Genomic DNA, 25,529 nt, shown 5'->3' on the forward strand with positions numbered 1-25,529 from the left:
CTTGACTCTGTTCAAACCGAAGCGGGATGGACAAGTTAATACTGTGGAACCGTTTCTAGCCCCAACTACCACAAACAATAAATAGCTACCTTATGTTCATTGTATAGGGTGTTTTGATTTCTGATATCCTCTTGCCTAAAATGACACGAACGCTGTTGACAAATTCACACCTACAATTTGAAGACTGAATCCTATCTCACAACGGCTTTCATCACTAAACATTGCCGATGCTCTTACCTGACACCTTACCGGAAATTTTTCACGGCAGCGAGGTACCGGTGTTGAACAGTGATGTCGTGCTGTCGAGGATGTTTTATACTGTTCACCCACAGATTTCAGCGTCTTGCTAAAGAATTACTGCATTACTATCAGACAACTCACTGGGGTTTTGTCAGCTTGCAGTGATAATCTCTTCCGTTTACTGGTGGATCATTTGATGGAGAGACCTACGATTTCCAGTACAACTCTTAGAACAATAAATAAGAAAATTTTCCCGTTAGGTTCAAATATGTTTGAAGGCCTTTCAGTAGTCCGTTGTATAGCACGGCTGTCCATTTGTACATAAGGATTAAGGTATGTGAATATTTTAAGGTTATTTGTCCGGATTACCGGATGACCGCATTGTCATTCTTCAGAGCCAAACGTTTACTAATAATACCAGCATGATTTTTGTCTGTTGTGAAAAACTTTCCTTTAACTCCCTGTTGCAACCCACCTGAGATTACGGCTTGTTTTCTTCCGTTTTCATACACATGTTTTTATGCCTATCCGGGGTAAAACGGATCCAGAAAATTTTCTACTTCCTCTTGCCGTCGACGTGATACCTTAGCCCATGTTAATACACTAAAGGCGATAGGCTTGACATGACCGAAACTCCAGTCCATGTACTATTAAGTGTGTGCAGTGCTGAATGAATCTCGAACGCCTATTCGGTGAGGCTAACCGTACTATTCGCAACAGGGCTGGAAGAGGACTTCAAAACGGGTGTGGCACAGATACGAAACCTACGCGTCTTCAACTACTCACTAGTTGTTCGAGTAGTTAGCATGTACAACTGGGTCAGTTTTCCGGCTGTTGGTTGTTTGGCATTACAGCAATCGTGCAAAAGATGTATGCAGGCCCAGTTTAGAGACCGCAACACTGAGAACATCTTCACAACCTTATTATCCTTTATTGTCTTTGTGGTCTGGATCGTTTTAAACTTTGAGACGAAGAATGCCAGATGCAGCACTGCTACTGAAATATGGTTGAATCAACAAGATGTGGTCGGCAGCTGGATTCGTCATTTTCCCGTTACATTTGAGCCAGAATGCAGAATAGCTTTCATGATGTTTCCGTTAATCAAGAACCTATGTCACATAGCCGCGTTGGTCTGTCTGGCCATCACACTTATAAACATACTTATAAACAAAAGAAATAGAGCCCCCGATTCGTGTTTGTTGGTGGTGTGAGGAGATTTGAGAATTCGTAACACAAAGTCCGTTCTATAAACGAAGCTAATGCTTACTAAAAACCCGAGGAACAATTATAGCTGTTTCAGCCCTATTGGGAGTAATCAACAGTGTAATTTCACGAAAATCCACGAAGTTTCGAACCTATGACCTAACAGCTAATGGTTTTAACACGTAACCGTCTGACCACAATTGGCTGATCAGCCTTTGATCTCCACACACACACCGACCGTCTGGACGAGTTTTCGTATCTCAAAAGACTAAATAGATAAGCTATTGGTGTATAGTGGCACACAAACTACCCAATTTCACTCTAGCTCATTTCCTCAATGTGAATCTTGTTCATCCATTAGTTCCCTTCCACGGATTCAAGCAATATACACTTACCATTCATATCCAATCATTCAACTGATTATAGTGGAGATACAGAATAAGCTGACTGCGAAGGTACCTCTCCTTAGTGAGCCATAGTCACAGATTCTGGAATTTAAAGAGTCGCTTAAAACTCACTTGCGTATCGTTCATGTCTCCACAGTGTTGCCTCGAATTTTTCTGACCGTGGTAACGTAGCGCATAACCACGGCATGTTTACGGGCATGCAATTGGTAGTTATGAGTACACTACCAAACTCGCTTCAACTATTGAAATCCTAATGTTTGAGAAGACGAAGATATGTGGTAGCGTATTGTACACTATACAGGAATTGGCACCCGAAAACTCCCATTTATAATTTACATTGTCATATAGGCGCCCAATCCGGAAACGTCATAAATCCGTTCCACAGCCTTTCTGCTAATTTTATGTCCTATCTTTCTGACGTTGATTTATGATTCCAAAAAAACCACATCCAAGTGGTTAGTAAAAATTTAGCTAGCCTTCTAACTTCACAGCAGTGGTTTTGACCACACGGACAGGTTCAGCCTGATTAGGAAGGAATATTTTGTATCACATAGCTTATGAGTGAGCATGCCATTGAAGGGTAATGTCGGTTTCACAAAGCATCAATTTCGTTGATCGATATAGCAAAGAAATCCTAATCAATTCACAACCAGAGTACCAAATATTGCCTTCTTTTTCTGATGCGGCCCCAAAAAATTTCAACAGCCAACTGCTCGGCGGTAAAAGAGATGAACTTTACGAAGATGTTTTTAAACTCTTATCAACGATCATTTTTCACCTTTAGGATGTTCCCGGACCAGGAACATACGAATTGGCAGAATCTTTCGATGTTACGCAGTCCAAGTGTTGTCGCAGATCACCCTTGACATTGGAAGGGAAGGAGCGTCAAGGGATGTTCCTGTCTACTGCTGATCGTTTTGATAAACAGTCATTTTTCGCACCGAAAGACCCGTCTATGCCTGGTAGGTTGTTCAGTATTCAGCAGATTCCATGAATCTAGTACTGCATCACACCATGAGTGACTGTTGGTTATTTTAGGTGTAGGAAAAAGAGTTCACACATATTCACTCACGTAGTACGGTGCGTTCCTGGTCTGGGTTAATTCAGCAGTGTTTCCCAGTTCCGTCCGCCCAAATTAAATATATAAAACCTTCAGAGTTTTTCGTGCTCTTCAAGAATAAAAGTAAGGTTTTTAACGGTGAGAGCACCTCTCTGATGCCAAAGGAGAATTACCGTTATTAGTTTGTTCAATGTGAAGGCCTGTTCTAGAAATCCTTAATGGCAAGACATTTTTATCGAGACAAACACCAAGTTCTTTTAATGGTTGCCTTTCCTTTGTAGACCCGTACTTGAACTAGATGATATGACTTCATAATGTTGCTCGATTTTGTCTTTGTTTTGTGCCTTAATCTGAATGTGAAATGGCCCTTGGATGGTTTTAATGTGGGGTTCCTTACTGCCCGTCAGCAAGCTTGCAGGTCGCAGTTACACATCGGTAGAGCTAACTTGAGTTTGGGTGAACCGTTGAATACTTGGTCACTATTCACCTCAATGGACGACTGAGGTTTTCTGGACAACAAGGCACAAAATTCACTCTCACAGCAAGTCCAAGTCACGGTTCATGTGGTTGAATGAATGGCGCTGTTCACAATGGATGTGAATTACTTCACTTGTATTATATTATGTTTCCTGATTCTGGAGATAGAAACATTGCGGAGAAAATAAGTGGCTGTCGCTTGAAAGATGTCAGTTTTTTTGGTGAGATAAACAAATCCTACCTCACGAGAATGTTTTACAGTGTTGTGTAGATAACCAACAAAGATCTGTTTTTTTTGCGCGATTTCCTTCGTTTTCTTGACAACCAGCATTCTTTGAAGTTGCAAATCCTTATATAACCTGACTAATTGTGTCCTGTTTTGGAAGTAACGTGAAGCGGGGATGGGTTCTGAAATCTAAAATCAAAGTTTCCACCAATCAACACCAAACCAACCAACGCCTAAATCCCCCCTTTGTCACCTAAAATAATTACAGTTCGGATTAATTGAATTTGTCGGAATATTAGAACCTACAGCTTTTTAGCAAGAATGTGGGAAGTAAAGTATGGCCAACCAAGCACGTAGTGATGGCTGAAAATCTTCATCTTCGATCGAGAAGTATGGGGATCTGAATCCTATAGGTGTTTCATGAAGTACGCAAGAGTGATGATTCCCAATAAAGGTGCAGTGGGTGTGGATCATTACTCTGCTTATCAACATAGACCTGAATCACTTGCACCATCAGACTTTCGTTTAAAAACAAGGGATTTCATGTTATACTTAACATTGTGTTTTGTGTATACTGCTCTCTCGCGTACGCCTGTTGTTATCGATTTGTTTTTTTTAAAGGCCCGGCGGACTTTTGTTTACCGAGTTCATTGAATGAAAACACGGGCAAGTTTGTGTACCGGGCGGAAAGGTTTAAAGAAAAAGCGACCACTCCTATGCCCGGACCTGCTGATTACGGTGTAAGTTTCAGTAGATTATTTCCCTATTTCAAACTCCTATAAAAATTATCTTCAAATACTATTGATATATGATATGTATTGATTTATATCGAGTTGATCCCGTTTTAGCATAGCTGCAATGTTTTTGTCACATTTGCGTGCTGAACTAACGTAGCTTGATCAAAAGATCTTTTCACTTGAACATAGTTCTCCAAATTAAAAGTTTGATTATTGGTAGAACTAAAAGCAAGAGGCACCGTTTCATTACCTCAGACACTTAAGTTTGGGTAGCATCACTTGGGAGACAAAACACAATTGCATTTCTGTAGCGATTTTTTGACATCGATGTCTTATGGATTAGAATAATCTGCGGTTTTTCTCCTTTCCTCAACAAGTTCCATAGTAGCCACAGTAATATTTCATTTTGCTGTCTAGTTTGTGCTTGGGAACCTCTATTACGTGTACTCAGCATTCGCAACAAGCATAAAAGTGTGAGCGTAAAGTTCTCAGTGTGTGTATGTATGTATGAACATTAATAAGTCAGCTGACATCACCTGAGATGTTAGCTTATTCCAGTCATGTTGAGGATTCGGTGGGTATTCATCTCTTCACCATGGTTGAAAATCATAAGCCTATTTACTTTCTGCGCGGATGCATCTAACGTCAAAAACATAGTCTTTTCCAAGCTTCAGAGGGATTTTTCCCTCAAATTCCGATCGTGGTCAATGTTAAACATACTGCTCTTAGTTATATCTGGGAGTTCAGAGTCAAAATCCCATGCATGCTGCTGTAGAGAAAATATGAACTCACAATGAATGCACCTGTCACTGGAACCCATAGCTGACAATGTCCAAGGTTTAGGCTCAGAGTTTCGAGGTCCTCGACTGCTTGGTCAAGATATACGGTGTTGCCCACCCGGAGAACTATTAACGTGCTCTAGAAGCGTACGGATTGCAGACAATAATCCCAATTAACAGGTGTTTGCTCTGCTACATGTCCATCCAACGCATCTTACCACCCGCACTGCCGATTTTAGTTGACAACCGCTTTTGTAAATGAACATGTGCTACCAGTTGTTCTCTGCGCGTCCAGCTGGTTCACGCTTGGCTTGGAAAACATGGAAAAAACGAAAACCGAGGTGACGAAGAGAACTTGACCCGCCTTTCGTGCATATGTATCATTAGTTCTGCTGCCAGCTGTTTAGCACGTGTCAGTTGCTAGGTGACTCTCGAAGTCCCACCTGCTTGCCGCAATTACCGTAGTGAACCTTTGGGGCTGGGGACAACGATGGTTATTTGCGATTCGCTACCTAGATAAGAGACGAGAAAATGTGGATGAACCGTTTTTGCTGATATGAAAAAAGCGACAGCATGGAAGGAGATTAATATTATTTTCAGAGATAGAGTGATCCTAAACCCTCCGCCATTATTCGAAAAGTCACTTCCATCAGGAGTCAAAAGCAAACGATTTAGATGGGACATATTGTTTGTGGTGAAAACTAGACAAAATCTTCTTTGACGGGATCTAAGAAAATTTAAGCGAGACGTGATTCTACTTTAGCTGTTCAGCTTCCTCCCCCGGGACTAGACTTTGGGAACCACGGGCGAAAGAAGATTATCAGTAAGGCGCAACAAATTGTTATGATAAAGCATATAAGGTTATCAGAGTTGACAAAATGCTTGGTTTCCTAATTAGCAGTTGACAAACGTCCCCGATGTAATGAGACACTTATGGGTTTAATAGACAAGTGCAGAGCTCCAACCAGGAGCTGCTCGTGATATTAACTTTTAAGTTCCGAGGAGACGGAATATGAAATTCTTTGCAAAACTTCAACTAGCAACGGGAGGTAAGGGGCAAAGCCCCACCTCCTGTTCTCTACAGTCAGCTTGAAGTAGACCTATTCGCATAACAGACCCTGTTATTCTCTGAACTTTGGAAGTTCCGACCTAGCGAGTCGCAGGATATCATCTATACTTCTGATAAAAATCTCTAAACGAAGCCAATACCGTTTCTAGTGGATTATGCCTCAGTTATGCAAAAGGGCTGTCTGATTGACCATAGTAAGCTGCGGAATCCTACTTAGCATTGTTTGCTGGTTTAAAGAGGATATGGTGAAGAAAGCTTATTCTGAGCCGAAAACAGAGAATAAGTGGCACTCATAAAATCCGGGCGACTGCCTTTAAAAGTATGGGGGAACTAGGACTACAGTTATGAACAGTATGTTCAGAAGAAGTGACTACCTATTTCGTGAACACACTGTTCCCAGCTTAATCAGTTTATGACGTCAGTTATAGTAGCACATATACGTTCGACTGTCACAATTCTTCATGAGCTGAACCCGACTTTCAACACAAACAATAGTGTATTCAGTACCGCTGATTGGCGAAGGTTGTACTAGTATCTTCATTTCACTTCATCTTAAAATTTACTCCAATAGCCGTAAACGCTCGAATGCCAACGATTTTACGCTTTCTCTCCTCCTTTTATCTTTACTTTCCAATGTGAAATAACCATTACCTGAACTACATATCCCCCGTTACATTTTGTTGGGGAGGGCTTACTTCATTGTCTCTGGATGAACTACCTTTCAATTTCTGTCAAACACAAAATATCAGTTGGCGCTATGGCCACATTACTTAGTTCTTGACTCAGATTTTGCCCAAGATATGGGTAATTTTTGTCGTTTGCAGTCCCCACCATAAGGATTACTTCACGTTTGTGCTCATGAAATTCGGTTTTCCCTGGATACGGAGTATCAGTGGTGTTCCCTTTGCGACTAATGCAGAGTTATCACTCGACAGCCACCGCAAACTTTGTCACTTGCCATGATCCATTCCTATTAGGCAACATTAGAGGGCTACTACTGACGACTTGTTTCCTCCCAGGTAGCTCCAGAGGACTTAGTGGTTAAGGCACGAACTTACCGACCAGAATGTCCGTGGTCCAAATGTGACCACGGCATCTCAACTACTCCTGTTCAGACTCCTGCGACTTGGTATCTCCGGAGACACGAGTCAAATATTTTTTATCTGGTAGTCATTCACTCGGGGGATTCAACGCTGACTTACTGCGAACGGAGAAGACTACCGTGGTGCCTTCTGTTTGAAAGCATCCCTTCAAGTGTTACTGTGAGGACATCCTCATGAGAGTACTGCAGTCGTGCTGAATTGATTAAATTGAAACATTTTTCAGATAAATGGTCCCAATAATCTTTTTTTTTAAATTTCCTGCAGCTCTCCAATTATTTTTGCACTTACCAACAAAGTAGAAGCTCACAATTGTTGTACAAGGTAACATTAGTGTACAGCATTCACTTAGACCAAATGAACACCATATACGCCGTTTAAATCAGCTTCTCAAAGTGAAGTTTTCAGACCACATGTTATCGAGAAATGTTTGCAGTGATCATCATTTACAAGAGAAACAATCTTCTTTATGTACTATATTCCACTGTATTCCGGCAAAATTCTGAGCATACTGCCTTCTAATTGGAGCCCCCCAGAGAGCGATCCATACCATGGTTGGTGGATTTGTGTGTACTTTTACGCCTGCATTTTTCAATTCAGCAGTTTGCTTCAAAGGACGAAGTGTTTGGCGTTTGTTGTAGGATTTTTGCTTTTCTCCGGTGGCCATGAGTTTTGTCGACGAAAACCACTGAGCATGCAGGTATTGTTTTAACATTTATGAAAGGGCGCTTCATCTAACTTGTAAAATAAATCTTTCAAACTTGTCAATGAGGAAATTTTCCCGCGTAGTTGTGAGAACAGAACTGTGTGGTTTATATGGTGTATGTTGCTTCTTACTCCAACATTTCACTCCCATTAGTCTGTATAATCTAGCGTTCACCCTACCGCTCCACTGTTCCGGTTTGCTTGAGTGACAGTTTATCATGCCATTTACGTTTCGAACACCCGAATTGTGCTTCACGGAGCCTTGTCTTTCAAAGCCTATCTTCATACGCATATCAAAATTAATGCACGGAATGCGCCGTTTCTGCTCAGTAAGCCTTACACCAACCGTCAATCACTAAGCTGCCGGAACAAGGTTTATCTTATCACATATCAGTGGATAAGTTTATTTCCGTTATCTCCTTTTAGCTGGCAGCCCTGTCATGAACGTGCATGCTGGTTGCTCATTCTCTGTTTTATGCAAATCATGGCCCGTTTATTAGCTATAGCTAATTTGAACATTCTCTGGCTTCACCACTGATCTTCGGCAACTCTAAGAACTATGTGCAATCACTGTTGAGACACTACCACAGTAGGCAGCTTCTTGTATGTTTACGCATAAGTTGGGCATGAAGCAAAATGGTGAGCGATCACTTCTGATATTCAGAAACAGTAAACTATAGAGGCATAACGAATGACCAATTTCTAAATTGCATTAAACGCACACATAATAAAGAGGCTGGAATTGTAACTTGATGAATGAGTGGTGTTTCTCGTGTTCTTAATAGTTTTGGCTATTAATATACTCAAATGTATTTTCAGATTGCTCCGGCTGTGGAAAGTTGTCTTCGCTTGGATACGTTTAACGTCACTCTACCTGGGAAAGTTGCGGTAGCACCACAAGCTTTGCGCCGCTCGTAACTTAACATCCAGCCTCTTCCTTTCGGTGGGTTGTTAATGTGATAGTTGTTTGTCCTATATATGAAATATCTGACTAATCTTAGAGATGTAACGGAACTGGTCTTCATAGTTGCTCAAGTGGTTGCCCCTCTGTCTGTTGAGCGTGACAGTACGCTTGAAAACCCTTCATCACTAGTCTAGAGAAACTCGTCGTCGCGCGATTGCACATTACGTGCTTCGGATTTTCAGATAAATATTGATATGGTCGGTTAATTGGAAAGCACGTTTCTTGCAATCCTATTGGTCTTTTTGCGATTTATGTTGCTTATGCGCCCCGTTCCTTGTATTCGCCTGGTGCATTTAATAGCTCATTTCAGAGTGCTCTATTCCTGTTTTACTTAGAAAATTTACACTTTGTTTTGCGTCTTGGTCTGCTCCCATTTAATCCACTGGGTTATTTTGGGCTTTTTAATGCTAGTTTAAAGGTTTGTTCTACTGGTGAAGCATGCGAGCACTCTCCGGTCCTGTGTCCAAGCTCCATAGGCTTTCCTCATTTCACTGGTGGTATTGTTTCGTTCACTTCACCAGTCCGTTCTCGGTTTGTATGAAACGGTCTTCCACGCAGCTTTGGTTATTTTCTTCCCTAATCTATGGATAAAACAAATGAGATCGTCATCAACGCATAGCTTCTTGAAAAGTGAGTGCGCACATGTAGTTCTGATCATTAGCAGGCATATCTGGTTGCCAGCAAGGTGACTATGTATACGACAGTGATCGCAAAAAGGTTTTGGCAGATCCGTTTCAACCCTTAATGCTCTCATTTAGTAGTATACTTGACTCAACACCCTGTCAATGCTTTGGATCGGAGTTAGTACAACGTTTACACGCAATGCAAATGGTTAGTGGCTCCATGCTATAGTATGTGTTCTGGGGCACTACTTTTTGTTAAAGTTCGTCAAATTTCCAACTAAATGTCTATGTTAGTGCTCAGTTATGACCGAGTGGAGTGTCGGATATACAGTCTTATTTGAACTTTTCGGTTACGACTAAGTGCAAGGTTATGCAACGTGCACTGTCTTACATCGCCTCATTTTACTCTTGTTTGGCCTTAGTAAATATGCATCCATGACATTTGTTTTACGTGAATATTGTACTCATTGCTGCTAAGCCCATTTTAGTAGTATTTTGGTAGTCATTACCTCTTTTGATGTGGACGACGATCCATATGCCTTTAACTTACTTGGTGATTAGGGTTAGGCCAGCAATAAATAATATCAGAGCCCAAACCACCTCTGTCACAAACTTTCGGGTTCAAGCTCCTTACGTCCCACAAAGTGAAATACCTGCTGAATCTCACCATCATTTTTACGCAGTGTGCGCTCTCACAGAGCATGTCCATTATCTTGTGAAAGTGGGAACCCTAAGTATTTTGATCCCCATCCATGGCCAACAGTCAGGATATTCAGTGTGCTTCACAGAAATACTGAAAAAGTTTGTGCTGATAAGCTATCTATATCCATTTTATTGGAACTACCGAATGGTTCCGCAAGATGATTTGATTCGTTGCGTTATTAGTGACTTGTTTTTGAGTACCATTCTGGAGCCACAGATGGTGCAATGGAGGGTAAAGGATTTCTAGGTTTTGGTCTAGAGTTTGACATTTTTTGAGAACCCTGACTAAAGATAACTTATTGTCTGCGGACCAACTAATGGAAGATTGCTGTTAACTGAGTGTATGTTTTGTCCACTGATCTAGTCTTCGTAGTGTGATAATTCATTCTGGAAAACAATGTTCCCTTCCTTTCTTAACTCCTCCCATTTGTTCATTTCAGGTTTCCTTCAGTACATATGGACACAGGTTTACCGGGGTCACCAGGGAAATTACGCTCACTTGAAATCCTCCGATCTTCCTAACCAAACGAAGCAAATAAGAAAAATGAGTGAATGGAGATCTTCAACTCCAGGGGATTTTGTTTGGAACACTACTGTGAAGCAGAATGTTCGGATGTTTTATCGCTAATCTGCTAGCATAAGGCTAGCAATCTTCCTGTCACATGCTGATCACTAACACTTATTTAGCTGTGACTTCAGGAATACTCTTGATGGCAATCGCACTTCGAAACTGTTTCAAACACACCTGTAACTTTTACAGCCCTGATAACAGTTTCCATACTTCGACACAGGAACGAGTACAAACGCCCAGGCTTTTTATTTCACCGTTGATCTTGAGAAACGACTGCAAGACGGCCCGAACAAACGAAAACCCCACTCGGCTCTTTGTTCAGTCATTTCAAAGACAGAGTTATAACCAAAATGGAGTCTACCACTCCGGCAGGGAACATCACAGTATGCTAAAGCTCCAGAGTTACCCGAGCGATTAACATGACATAACAGCAATTAGAATTTTACAGGCGAACTGACGAGTGAGGATTACCTCACTTCACTTATCTTCAAGGATGATGGTATCCCTCAGTTGGGTGGTGGGGGAGAAGTAGCACGCAACAGATCACTATGGTCGTCGAAGCACATCGTAGCTTATACGTGGTGATGGCAACCTGTAGAATTATCTTATTTAATTAGCCATGCCTCATGTAACCGCTTGAAGTTGATGCTTTTGATACTACCATCATTGTCAATAATCCCGAATTTAAACAAGGGTGGGGTGGATGCAAGTTAGACAAGTGCCTGGACTACATGTAGGTCATGAACTCGGTGAAGGGGATCGAATGGTAACATCTGGTCTTATGCCTCATGGCTTTGAAACAGGTGATAGTCCCAAGCACACGGCGCGGACGTGGTCAGAACACATCCTAACATAAACAAGAGAGATCTCATGTGGTCTGAACATAGCCTCTTTCCATGACCCATCGGCCAAATGACAAGTGCGTATGTGTAGCTTATTCTCCTGCGAATATGAGTTCTTGATGTGATATACCTTTTCGGCAGTGTACTATTTCCACCACCTTCCAGTGAGACTTCTGTGAAGGAACTTTGGTTATCTTATCGAACCGTTGAGGTAATAATCTCTGTACGTAGATCTGAATGTACCAACCTTGCCAAACGATTCGGAAGCAGTCTTAGTTCCGGGTCCCTAGTTGATGGTATTTTGGTCTATATGAGCCCACCTCCTTATCGGCGACTCCTTTTTTCTTTTAGGGTTTCACCATATAGCCCCTGATCCGTTGTTTTATCTTGTATGTGGCTTTAACTTCAAACAGCTGTACAGATGGTATTAGGTTTTTATGGCTTCCAGTGACAGGTTTTTACAAATCACTGGGTATGCCTTTCCTTACAAGAGTGAAAAATTAATAAATGCATCTTCGTGAGCGTTTAAATTTAGTGTAATAGAGGAAAAACTTAGCAACTGCTGCGCTATCCTACACTTGTATTGAAGGTAGTAATCGAGTGAATGGCCTTTTTGTTTCTCGTTAGGTTGCTGAACTCGTTGGTAAAAGCTGAATGGATTCCAAGTTTGCTTGGGTTTTATTCCTTTAGACTCAGTCAAAGTGACATGTAGAGTGGTCCATGTAAATGTGGCAGAAAATTTGTGGCGTTTCTGGTAAAACCGCCTGTAACTTGAGGTATCATCTCCTCATTTGGGCGAACCAACTCTATCGGATAATGTAGTTCTTCAATCTCATAACAAAACAATACAAAGCGCTTCAGTTTTTGTCTCACTCCCAAATGCATTCGCTTTGTCACCGGCTTTGTTGACCATTCTGATGAAGGTTTTACACCCGGCTTGGAGAAAATCACATCTAAGCTCCTAGTCAGAGGGAACAGAACAGATACCTGCATGTACGTCCGTCACTACATGCCAAGCAAAATAATCTGGCAAACTAAAATCACATTGGTGTTTCTGATCAGTCAAAAGTAATCCGGCTTTTCAAGGAGGCAACATATTCTGACTAAATATCATGACAGGAAAATTCCACGCTAGCTGATATCGCTGACGTATAAAGCATTTACTGCTGTTAGAAAAAAGCCATCTGCTGACTACTCAACGCCTTATCAAGTTACTGTAATAGATAGGTATGCTATCAAGGAATTGTCCAGAAATATACGGCTTATAAGATGAACCATGCAGGCACATTTTTGGCGATTTTTTCGGAAAGATGCACAATAAACGTAAAATAAACGGATAGGTAGAAGAAGATTGTGGTAGAGGGCTGACAAACCAGGATCATGGAATAATAAAGCCTACACATATGTTCTGTTTCTTATTGGAACTGCTTTTAATCTCACAATTTTATTTCACATGAGCAAAAAATATTTATCAACTACTGAATTGTATGGAAGTGCTATGAAGCGACACATATCGTATCAATCTTTGTTGTGGACTTAATTTACTTAAATTCTACTTTCTGATGCGTCAAAATATGCTCGCTTCTTGGATGTCTTGCAGCGGCCCACAAACGGCGTCAACTTGTACAAATTGCAGCAAATGTTCTACATGATGATCTAGAGAATGAGCATCGTCTACAATTTGTCTGTTTTCAGTCCTGTACAGACGCGGGGAATATTTATTTATTATCATAACACAGTTGTCATCTCATCTAAAGGATTGGATCTTCTCAGAATTTTGGGCATACTGAGAAACCTGACTCCGTTTCATTCATTCAGAAACACCTATGGTGCTTGGAAATCATAGACTGTTCCTCATTTCTTACAACAGTGTGCAACAGGTTTCTACTGTTCTATACATCCTGATTTTACCGCACATTTCTATCTAAAGGTGAAGGTTTTTTTTAAATTAAATTTAAGCAGTCGTGATTGTTTTGCGTTTTCTGGATTGGTAGCTGACCATGTTTGAAGAAAACCTCCATAGCCGGTATAGAAGAGACGTTTAGGAAACTGTTTTCAATCAGTGAGGTGTCATACACCCTATGGAGAGTAAACGTAAAAGACGTGGGTTTTGGCTCTACTTCATACAGCGTCGTCGAAGTCCACATGACGAACTGCTTCGTCATAGTTTCGTCCATGACTAGAATAAAATAACTTGTGCGCGTGATCGCATGGAGCCCGTGTGTATGTGTTTCAATGCTGCATTGTTTTTCCCGTTGATAATAATTTCACACACCAATTCCAGGGTGCCCGTGTCAGTCCACTCGTCCTGTAGCTTTTGAAGGAACTGTTCGAAGGCATCATGAAATGCTCCACTTTGCCAGCTGACTTCAGATAATATGCTGGTTTGCTGAAGTGTTTCTTCCCAATACTGCTGCAAAAAAGTGAAAGTACCTTTGGGGTGAAGTTAGATATACTGTCTGCCTTCGAAAACGACAGACTTTGTATTTAAGTACCTCAGCTCACCAAGTATGCGAATTAATTGGAAGATATTTTAATAGCGCCTGTTGACCAGTCCTGCAAATTTGGGGGCCTATCGGCTCCGGCCAGAGGTGAGGCCCAACTTTAGTAAGATCTTTCCAATTGATTACTATTAATATTGTAATAATTCACCATGAGGCTGAAAACCAAAGTTATGTTTGTCATAATAATCATTTGTAACCTGCACGTAAGATGTTTTTTTGACGTACTATGGACGTACTGCATTCAAATGGATCACGCTCTGAGAAGTCAATGCATGTGGCATGATCGATTTCGTTGTTTGGGTGAAAACCGACCCTTATGCCTAATATAAATCTTTCACATTAGAAAAGAGCACCACCAAGTTTGACGTATTTTTCCGTGTTCATCTACGCATACATATATACACACATACAGAGATGGACAATATATACGCATATAATATATCATATTGTATTATATACGTTATATACGTATATAAGTATACTGAGTTATAGCCTTTATGACATAAACGCAGAGAATAATGAACCTGAAAATCTTTGTTACCCATTCATGCCCGTACAAACCTACTAGTAACCTTTCAGATCCAGTAGTAGCTCTCTGAGCATGAGGAAAGATGATTAACTAATATGTGCGTCGTCAACATCATCGACTATATTAATCAGGGTCACCGCAGAAATAAATGGCTGTTTTCTGGTTCTTTCGGTCGACCTTATATGGAGGATAACCATATTTGAAGTGATAAGAGACTGTCAATTGGGGATTTGGCTAACCTGCAAGGAAGCAACTCCAAATAAATAAATAACAGACAGACGAGTTTTAGTTCAACTTTCTACAGTTCTCCTCGTGGAATTGCGAGCGCTGTCAAGTGAAGGACGATGGGGTCATATTCCAAGATCTCAGCATCACTGTAGCCAGTGCCAAGAGTTGCCAAATAAGGACTTCTCCATATAAAAGAATAAACACGATAAGATCCACGAGACACCAGTGAAGCTGAAAATTTTTGCATGCTTTCAATTCCAAAGATGTGAGATATCCTGCTTTTTGTGGTTGATAAGTAGTAGTACGGGTGATATATAGTCAAAATGCTAAGGAATAAACTGATGTGGGCAAACTGATTTTACGTTAAAGTATGACGAATTCCAACTTAGCCAGCGTGAGGTCCTACGAGACGTAAAAATAGCTCGAGCTAGTCAAAAATACAAACAAACACTTCGTGGTGGTGGAAATTGTATCGGCAACCAATCTTAGTTTCATTAGGGAAAAGAATTCTGGCCGAGTCCGTGATCAGGGTCGTAGAACTGAGCTGGGTATACTGACTGTAAACTATTCATCACTTATTGGTGCAGCGTCAGTAATGCTGTGCACTCCGTTTCTCAATTAACTTACGATACATTTGGCTCCCAAAAAGGAGACTGAACTTCTTATGTTAACAGAACACATTGTTCTCAATTTCTTCGAAAGTAGTTCACCATCGGTCGCGTCCTCCTTCGGAGACTTGAGGAAGATGTCCACCGATTATATCTTCTCGTATGGTGACGAAACGTTTGCAAGCCAATTGCCAAGCTCCCGAACAGATCAAGAGCCACCGGATCAACAACCAACAAACTGACCCGAGCTACCAATATTTCAACACCTTACCAACAACTTCGGGCGGTCCACGCTAGTAGTCCCAGGGTGTCCATCAATCTTATGTGTAACTATTATTAACAGGAAATTCGAACAAAGCTCTTGCTTATGACATTCTTTTGTTGAATGTTATGAACAAAGCCTGGCGCATTTTTTGGTTGGTACGGTTTCATCCTTCCCAGGGGTCATCAGATGAGCGTTGCTAAAACCTCGGGAGCTATGCCTAAATGAATAGACACAGGAAGAGCGAGATCACCAGTGGATCGTCGAAAATCCCCTGCAAGATTTTGAATTTTGTGTTGCGTCAAGAAAGGATACTGTGATGTTTCGAATATCATGCCAACTGAAACATGAGGTAGACGTTGTGCAGCACAATTGGTTGAGGAATACTTTAAACGTGAAATTAATTTGATCTAGTTCTTAACATTAACGTAAATCGCAAACGAGTGTATTTCTTCATGGAAGGCCGGAGTGTTTATCCTCGATAGGAAACTGGGTCATTTGAAATACACCGCATCGCATAAATGCAAATGAGACAGTCCATATGATATCGGTTTAGTTTCAGTGTGTGCAGCCCAATTCCTTATCATAAGTTCAGTCAAAAACTTTGTTGCTGAGGCTTATTTGGGACATTTTTGTATCCGTGATACGTGCATCAGTGCACGATACCGTAGCTGGGCGCGTAATTGGAGTGCCACGCTTTTTCATTGTGCCAGTCACTTGTCTTGACAGCTGTATCCAGCCGGCATGTCAGTTTGGCGCCAGCCTCGTTTCTGAAATCTCACCAAAGCCAGCGACATATGGCGTGACAACGACAAAGTATTAGCGGTGTGGGGATCATTCCGATTTATGAAGTCCGACGTAAAACCCATTCACTAACATAAAAATGCCGAAACAGTTGATAGAGTTCCGCTTGACATCAGACAATTTCAGTTTACTTTTGCCTCGACAACGTTCTGGTTTTCCTAGGTAGCGCTTGCTCTATAGTGTCAAGACATCCACTCTTTTTGGAGGAGATTTTCCTGCAAGCACCAAGCTAATTGCAATCTCAGACGCCTCGAATTCATTTAACGAACAATTGATGAAACTTGTAAGTAGACCTTATGCTGAACCTCATGATCGAAGACAAGATATTTGCTAGGACTCAGCAATTAAACATTGGATGATTGATCCCTTGTTGTTTGACTAGGAGTCCACACACAAGCTCAGGGAAATATTGCTGTCAGCCTCTTTTACACAAGGATCTGGTTTATCGGACTAAGACACGCAGAATTTAGTCCCGTGGCTTGAAATCCATCTACTTTATTGTAATGAACAGACCACCTAACTGAAGTTACTGACCAGAAAATTTTATTTGCGAATCCAGAGCCGATCCCAACCCGACAACTATCATTAAATTCAAACACGTCAACTGGAAACCTGAGATCCGCTACTGTATTCTTTTGAGGTAAGGTTTGAACTGTGAGTTTGAATATCAGTCGATCGATCCTACCACATTTGCCTGAAAGGTTTGAGTGAGAACAAAGAGCCTGTTTACCGTTGGCCGCGTCGTTCCTGTGCCGAGATACCCCTGCGAAACATAAGTTCTGAAAATATGTGATGCTCATTTGAAAGAAAAGAAAAGCTTGTAGGAAAATCGCTATTAAATGTGCTCGAATCTCACATCCCAATTAAATTCCATTTCTTTGACACAGACAGCAGCCAGCGGCACAGACTTAATACCAAACCATGGTAGGATTCGTCTAAACAACTCTTTTATGTGGTTATAATGACCTACCCAGTATCACTATTTAGTCACCGTATCCTCGCAATCAGTTCTATGCACATACCTAACGCCTGATTGATCTCCTATAATTCTTCCCACGTCGAGCCTTTGATTCGGTCTGACGCTTCTAGAATAGCTACAGTGGGAAGCGCCACTTTAAATTCGTTATCCGGTGGTGTCCAAGGCAGCTGGAAAATTTAACTAATGAAGACTGGACCTTTCCGAGTGTCTCACTTATGAGACCTCAGATAAGATACTATGACTGATCCTACTTTTTTATCGACATGCTTATACTTATGAACTTACAATGCTGAACACGTTACTGCCCTTTACAGTGATACTCCTTAGTTCGTTATTAGCACGAGGTTGGCTCACAAATTCAAACAAATACGTCAGTTTCGTTATGCTGTCAGAAGTGACGTTTGAACTTTCTGTCGAACCCATTATTGTGCCCTGCACAGTTGTCCAAAAACAGTGCATTTGTCTACCTACTTCAGTGATCTTTCAGCTGACGATGAAAATAAATCTTCCATATTTCACACCGATACTATAGTGAAAAGGCTTGTACACTATCTCTGAAATACTGCTTGTGTTGAGTTTTCATCTCTATGGGCTTCAAAAATTACCTTGCTCTTTGTCAACGTAACCTTGACCTCAAACGAGTCTGAAATTTAGCACACGCACATGGTAGACCATGGTGGGCTGCCTGTACTGCTCACTTATCAATAGACCATTCGACTTTTCCGAATGACTCAAAATAGCTAGTCCTCCGTCAACTAGCCATACTAACCGAAATCCGTTTGCCTTCAACACACTATTCGGAACTAAGCTGAGAACTACACGGATTTGACTTACCTCGTAACTCAGCAAAAGTTGACTAAAGTTTACCTAAATAATGAATGCACACTTCACTTTTGCTGGAGTGTCGAATTGCTCATAAATGCTAAGAAACCTTTGACGATTAACAGTACAGTGTGCAAATTCCTACTTTACATGACATCTAACTAATGTCCTATTTTTTCTCAGACAGGTTATACGAACCCCATGATTTCGAGTCACACAAATAAGCTGAGAAATAATAAAGCTTATTCAAAAGCCGATTTGTGATTAGGGTAAACTGCAAACCGTCCGAGATTGCTACTGTTGCATGCAACCATTAAATAGGGATGGGAAATGAGACCTGATGAGGTGGTGATAATCAAAGTTTAAAAGCTCACCCTCCTGAGACACGCAAAACTAATCGGATGTCGATACTAGCTCTGATATTACGTAAGTTGGGTAAGCTGACAATTTGGTTTATCTAGCTTTTATGCAATAAGCAACTCGTTTGTCAAACCACAATGGTAATGTGTAACTGTTAGTCTCTGTTGATGTTTGTTCGTATGTCCATATTTCGTGAACAAATGCTAGTCTATCAACGAGATTTGTAAGCCACCATGCAGTCAACCTCAATTTGTCACACCGACCGTTGTTTCCGTCCTTGAATGTTGCTTTTTCGGTGTTGGTGATTTTGTTGCATTCTGATTGGTTAAAATGTCGTCCGTTCTGCTCTCGAGCAATTATAGGCGGAAGGGAAAACCACACGAAATTAATTCATAACTCATTAGTAAAGCAAAACTCTGCAACAGAAACTCATGTACTATGTCGTATGCACATTGGTGAAACACGTGCGAAGTGGACATTTAGAATTTCGTGCCAGCTATTTGGGAATGTTTATTCGATTTACGGTAGTCACATATTTTCTAGTCTTTCTCACTGTAATCAAAAATGATGGCATTTGTGCCATCATCGAACAAAGTAATGATACGGCTCTCAGTGAAGGCATTCACACACAGCAAAGGGATTTCAAAGGCAGTGGAGCTCGTCGACTGCCTTCTGGAGGAACCTTTGTGGCTACATATAACTCGGATCAATCCATGAATAAAAGACAAAAGACGCGTCCAGCTGCATCCCGTACATCGTGGGCCAATTCCATAACGGGGAGTGTTTTGGACATGAACTGGGACGGCTTTGGAAGGAATTCCGGTAAGTATTTTAATCTTCTGCCGTTTTGACTTCAATGTGATTCCTCCCCAATGTGGTGAAATAATGTGCTCTTATCAGAACTTCTGCAACAGGTAACAAATTGGTCTAAAGATTGACGCCCCTTAAATGATGTATATGGGTGGGCAAATTTCGGTTCGTTGTTCTTTGATACTTCAGCGACAGAGGCTGAGTAGCACTGTCTAAGTCCACAAACATCGAAAGCCTTTGTTTTACACAGACAATATCAGTTTTGCATTAGAAAAGTAGATCACCTGAATGCCACATATACCATTCAATCCAAGGTGGAATGCAAGTGCAGTGACAACGTACATGAACAACGACCTGAGTGACTGGAAACTGCTTTATAATTTACCGTACTATTTCAGTTATCTGAGCGGTTTGGCTCGGATGTTATCTGTTCTTTTAACATCTGGAGTGTTTTATAAGCCACACTGGTATAAGCATCTCGGATTATTGTCTGCGTTCAAGTAGTAGCCCCTGGAGGTCGTGAAGTTCCCTAGGCTGTGAATCACCTGAGTTCTCCTTGTCATTATTCTTGTTTAGTCCACCTTTTGGCTTTGCCTGTCCATTTTTTAACTATGGATTTTTGTGAATTTCATGTTCCAAGTTTGGGTTCTGTGCAAACGTGTGTCATTAGTTGTGCCATGACTGGAATTTTTGGTGAATATTTTTTTCTCACTGGTTTAGCCTTGATTTTCACACCCAGGTCAAATAACTGTGAGTGAATTAAGATTACATGTACTCAATTGGCTTGTCTTCTGAAGCAAATTATTGTAAGTAAAACTTCCTTCTTCGTTGCTCCGTTTTACTTATTTGCCTTTATAGATGTAACTTTATCTTCTACTAGGCCTGAAAAAACATTATTTTACAATGGACAATTTTCAAAATGCATATGTCTTTCGTGAGTGGTATTTTCTTGTAGTCCTACTCATGGTGAGGGATAATCTACTTTATAAACTGTTTGTTCCAGTCAGAAAACTCTCTAGAATAATACATCAGTCAAGCTCAAAACAAGCTGAGTTTATCTTTGGACTTCAGGCTCACTCCCATTGCACAAAAAGGTGATATAGGTGTACCAAGCTTGGCGAATCCAGTGTACTTGATTTAAAGAAGATTTTACAGAAACGGAAATCTTAGCTTGACACTTAATAACTGTCTGTCAGTAGGATTATTTGTTACGATATGCAGTAAAGCTAATTTTTTTAAAGCCAAATTTTTCCTAACACTGCTGCTGACTCTTCTATATTTAAAAAATTCTGCTACTAGTACGTACTGATCCCGATGAATTAAATGCTGCCCGAGTCGACAGCTTTCTGAATATTGTCCGAATTTCGAAGAAATTGCAGTGTTGCAGATCACAGGCTAGCTAGCAGGAATTACTCTATCTTGAATCGACGTACACAAGTTGAGCCTGTCATAAAAAGAGGTATGTTTTAATATCCCCCTATGTAGCATTTGTGCTGACTCGATCATCAGTGCAAATTACTGAGGTTTTTGACTACAGTGTAGATTCAAACATTTTGTGATCGCTGGCTAGCTGACCACGACCAAGCAACTCATTTTTCAGAAGTCTACTTTCTAGCGACTAGTACCAATAAGTTGGTAGTTGTTCGACAGCTGTATGCAAATTATCTGATCGATCCAGCAACTACAAAATCGTGGAGAGTGGAACAGATCGCCCGAAATATCGTAATCTCATGGCTGGACCAGAGGATTAATGAAAAATTGCGTCTTTTTTTGACCAGTATGAATCTGTTCTTAACTCTCCTGTCACATAGTAGTATGGACGGTTGTTAAAGGTGATCCCGTCACTTTGGCACAATATTCACACTTTTCAGACTTCTGCTTAAAATCCGAATCCCAGTCGTATTTAAAACGGGCATAAACGGGTTTGAAATCTCAAAAAAGTACAAAAATCCGTGCAAGTTAATACGTATAAGAACAATCGTTATCTGTATTGTATTTTGTAGGAAAATGAGCCACCGACCAAAATTTGATTTACGCCTGTAATTATATGCTTAAGATCTACTCATCCGTTTCATTATATGAAGGCAAAGCTGTTTCATCCGAAGCATAAAAAGATCCACTCAAATGCTGTTTTCACCAGATTATGTTTATTCTAACTCATTGATGGATTTCACGGTGCTAAACTTCTCACTGGTAAAAAGCATGAATCGATAGGAGGACTCGCTGGAATCAATCATTGTCAAGCCGCATCAGTTGAAAATTCCTCGATGATCATCTGATACAAAGTGACCCTGATCTGTTCAATTTTATCGGTGGACATATTTTTTAGTAGTGGAAACCCTATCAAATCTGCTCAGCTGTCACGCATTAGTACTGATTCATTGAATCAGCAAATAAGCTAGCAGATAATTTTCCTCGGTCAATAGGTTTCATAAATCTGTTTGTTCAGCATTTTACAGAGATTTCGGGTCTTTTAGGAACATATCTAATGTGGCCAGTTTCGTTCATCTAACATGGTACTGAAGACACTGCACACTCCGATGCACGACGTTTTACTGTTTGAAGGGGTACAAGAATCCTCTAGTCATATGTTTACTATCATATGTGGCATAATTTTGAGTGATTTTTGAAAAACTATTCGGCAGTGTCATGAGACGGATGTGGAATGTTGCCCTCTGAAGACAGGACGCTCACGTGCATTCAGAGAAAGTCATACAAAATTTAGTTGATCACGTGTTACCACTCATAACTCCAAGTTGACAACTCACTGGAGTCCATCAAGGTTGCTCAAAGTCAGAAACATCAACGTCCTATTTATGCTGTTCTCCCTGAAATCAATTTTTTTCATTTGGCTTCTCAAGACGACCCAGATTACTCATTGCAGTAATAGCCTATCACTTGAAATGGCATCGTTATTGAATTCCAAAAAACAATTTGGATGTCTGAGCTGCACTATTCCGCCTTCACATGAAAGTTGAACAGAGGCCATAATTTTCCTACACCAATGCTATACGATTTTCCTGAGACTTCGTTACCTTACTCAAAACCGAATTATGTAATTTGCCGAGTAAAGCGATTTGTAGAAATGATCGAGATGGCTGTTTTTTCAAAAATGCCTCTTCCAATCGTTCTTTGCTGGAGACTGATTTACGTTTGACTGTGCTAATAATGCTGCTTAAGCGCATATTTCAGATACCGTGTTTAAGCAGCACTTGTAATGACAGTTTAGTAGCTAGGGTGTTTTGAGACGACGTGGACCGCGAAAATACCTTGGGTCAACTTAGCTCTGCGCCCTCAGATTAGGTGCAGTCACTATGTCTGATAGCACTGAATGTTTGGCGCTTTTTTTGTAAATTTGGGTCGCTAACGATCTTTGGCAGAATTATGTCCATTAATTAAGAAGAACTCCTCCATGACTCTTGGCCAGGCAATGGCGGCCACGTTTTCTGTAGAACTTCTCAGGATTCTTGCGTATTATCTCATCGTCGTATCAGCTTTCCTCCACAGTGGAAATCTGGCGTTATTTTGCATCTTCTCGGATTTGGAAGCCTTTAGCTAGGAGTTTCTATCTGACTCCACCCTGATTTGAAAGTGTTTTAGGCAAATATTTCTTCAATTTGTTAAAGATCTCTTGGTATCTGCAGAGTATTTGATGCTCTTGTTCAATTTCCGTTGACCAACGATCTCTGAAGACACTGGTGGCATTTCCATGTTTTTTTTTAAGATCGTGTCGATAACCTGAATTAGACTATACTAGAAGTTACAAATGCTTTTGTTTACTAATTCCGCTCTATCACAATTCTGGCTAACTGTTCGTGATACATTCATCCCACAATCGAGCGTGATAGATCAGCTACAGTTCTGGAGAAGAAAATACTATGGTAGATTTTTCCACATCAGACTTTTTGTCATGACCTCCTTCCTTGGGCTTTCATGATTAACCACAATGCACGAGATACCAAGTGCCTTACTAATTTGCAATGTCCTTTCTTCCCCTTACAAGCGTATTTCTGTAACCAAATGTTTACTTGAAGTTTATGCGACATTCTTCACTGTGTACAAAATCCCTACATAAGCATGATCCCGATAGATGATCCGTGAGGTCACTCGATTGGTTGTTGGATTGTTTTCTACCTAATTTCCAGCGTACAAACGATTTGTGCTGGTGTTTTTCTTAAACCAGCTTGCCGAGATGCAAGCTTTAATTTTGTTCTAACCACTTACACTGCTGGACTTTAAAAACAATCCAATGGCTTTTTTATCGTTGTTTAGATTTTGACCGGAACTTTTCGTCACTTATTTTACCTATCTATCTATCTATCTATCTATCTATCTATCTATCTATCTATCTATCTATCTATCTATCTATCTATCTATCTATCTATCTATCTATCTATCTATCTATCAACCTATCTATCTATCTATCTATCTATCAACCTATCTATCTATCTATCTATCTATCAACCTATCTATCTATCTATCTATCTATCAACCTATCTATCTATCTATCTATCTATCAACCTATCTATCTATCTATCTATCTATCAACCTATCTATCTATCTATCTATCTATCAATCTATCTATCTATCTATCTATCTAATCTATCTATCTATCTATCTATCTAACTATCTATCTATCTATCTATCTATCTATCTATCTATCTATCTATCTATCTATCTATCTATCTATCTATCTATCTATCTATCTATCTATCTATCTATCTATCTATCTATCTATCTATCTATCTATCTATCTATCTATCTATCTATCTATCTATCTATCTATCTATCTATCTATCTATCTATCTATCTATCTATCTATCTATCTATCTATCTATCTATCTATCTATCTATCTATCTATCTATCTATCTATCTATCTATCTATCTATCTATCTATCTATCTATCTATCTATCTATCTATCTATCTATCTATCTATCTATCTACCTACATACACATCCATTTTCCCTGCTAGCCACGTAAAAGTAGGAACTGTTAAACTGCATAGCATTTCGAAGCAAGAAGGTACGGATGTTCATAATTTATAGATTCATAAACCGGAGCTTAAAAATGTTTCGATTTTAAGGCTGGAAGAAATTGATATGGCTTGGGATCCTACTCAGATATGACGGAATTGGCATTATTATTGTCTCACTGTATATGGAGTAGATTATTTTGTGATATTTTTTGTAATATTTCATATAATTTCATGTTAATCAAGTATGTTTGTAAATATCGTACACGGTTGAGAAGCCATGTAGTATAGTATCATCTCTGAATAGACACTACGCTTGGCCTTTGAGTACCTTTGAACGACGGGCTGTACATGTTGTTTTTTCGTCTGGTTATTGTTTGACATTTTAAGGGTGACAAGATAGGTGTGAAACAACCCAGATGATCTCAGTGCGCCGTGCTGAATGTAGTTTCAACGAATGGTAGTCCATGTTTAATAGAGTAGCTTGACGTATTTAGTAAGAATGAGATGATTCACAGGTTGATACATCGGTTCAAATCCACGGAGCTGCTTTACATTGCGCGCACGTTTGCAAACCTTATCATTGCTCTTTGTAAACTAGATCCTTCACAGTTGGTACAATTTCTTTAAAACAGCAAGTTCGTAGAGTTTGCTCGCTGCGTCACTGATCTCTAAGAGTTTAGAAAGTCATTGATGCTCTGACGGATATTCCAGGTCAGTATAAGTAAAGTAGATGGTTGGTTTTCATGAAAGACATTACTCACCGGGTTACTGAAAACAATTCGATAGCCCACGCCCGGTTTTGTCCTTCTTGGGCCTCATCAGATAGGCTCATTCCCCCAGTTCTCGTCAACCTGATGTTTCACTTAAACCCCAAATTTGACTAATTTCGACTAATTTGCAGATCAATTTGGTTTTCATGGGGAACTCAGGTGAATCTATCG

At 40.3% G+C, this 25,529-nt stretch overlaps 1 protein-coding gene across 1 annotated transcript in view; it reads left to right on the forward strand.

Moving 5' to 3' along the window:
* The window catches only part of T265_07755 (hypothetical protein), a gene marked incomplete at both ends in the record, with an annotated part of 34,261 nt that extends 23,103 nt beyond the window's left edge, over positions 1-11,158 (forward strand). Inside the window, 4 exons of the mRNA XM_009173360.1 lie at positions 2,635-2,812; positions 4,235-4,353; positions 8,823-8,917; positions 10,733-11,158. Of these exons, the coding sequence (XP_009171624.1) occupies positions 2,635-2,812; positions 4,235-4,353; positions 8,823-8,917; positions 10,733-10,814 (474 nt within the window). The remainder of the gene's footprint in view (positions 1-2,634; positions 2,813-4,234; positions 4,354-8,822; positions 8,918-10,732) is intronic.
* Between the last annotated feature and the right edge of the window lie 14,371 nt (positions 11,159-25,529).

The sequence above is a fragment of the Opisthorchis viverrini genome (assembly GCF_000715545.1).
Source record: "Opisthorchis viverrini unplaced genomic scaffold opera_v5_183, whole genome shotgun sequence".
NCBI classification, from domain to species: Eukaryota; Metazoa; Platyhelminthes; class Trematoda; order Opisthorchiida; family Opisthorchiidae; genus Opisthorchis; species Opisthorchis viverrini.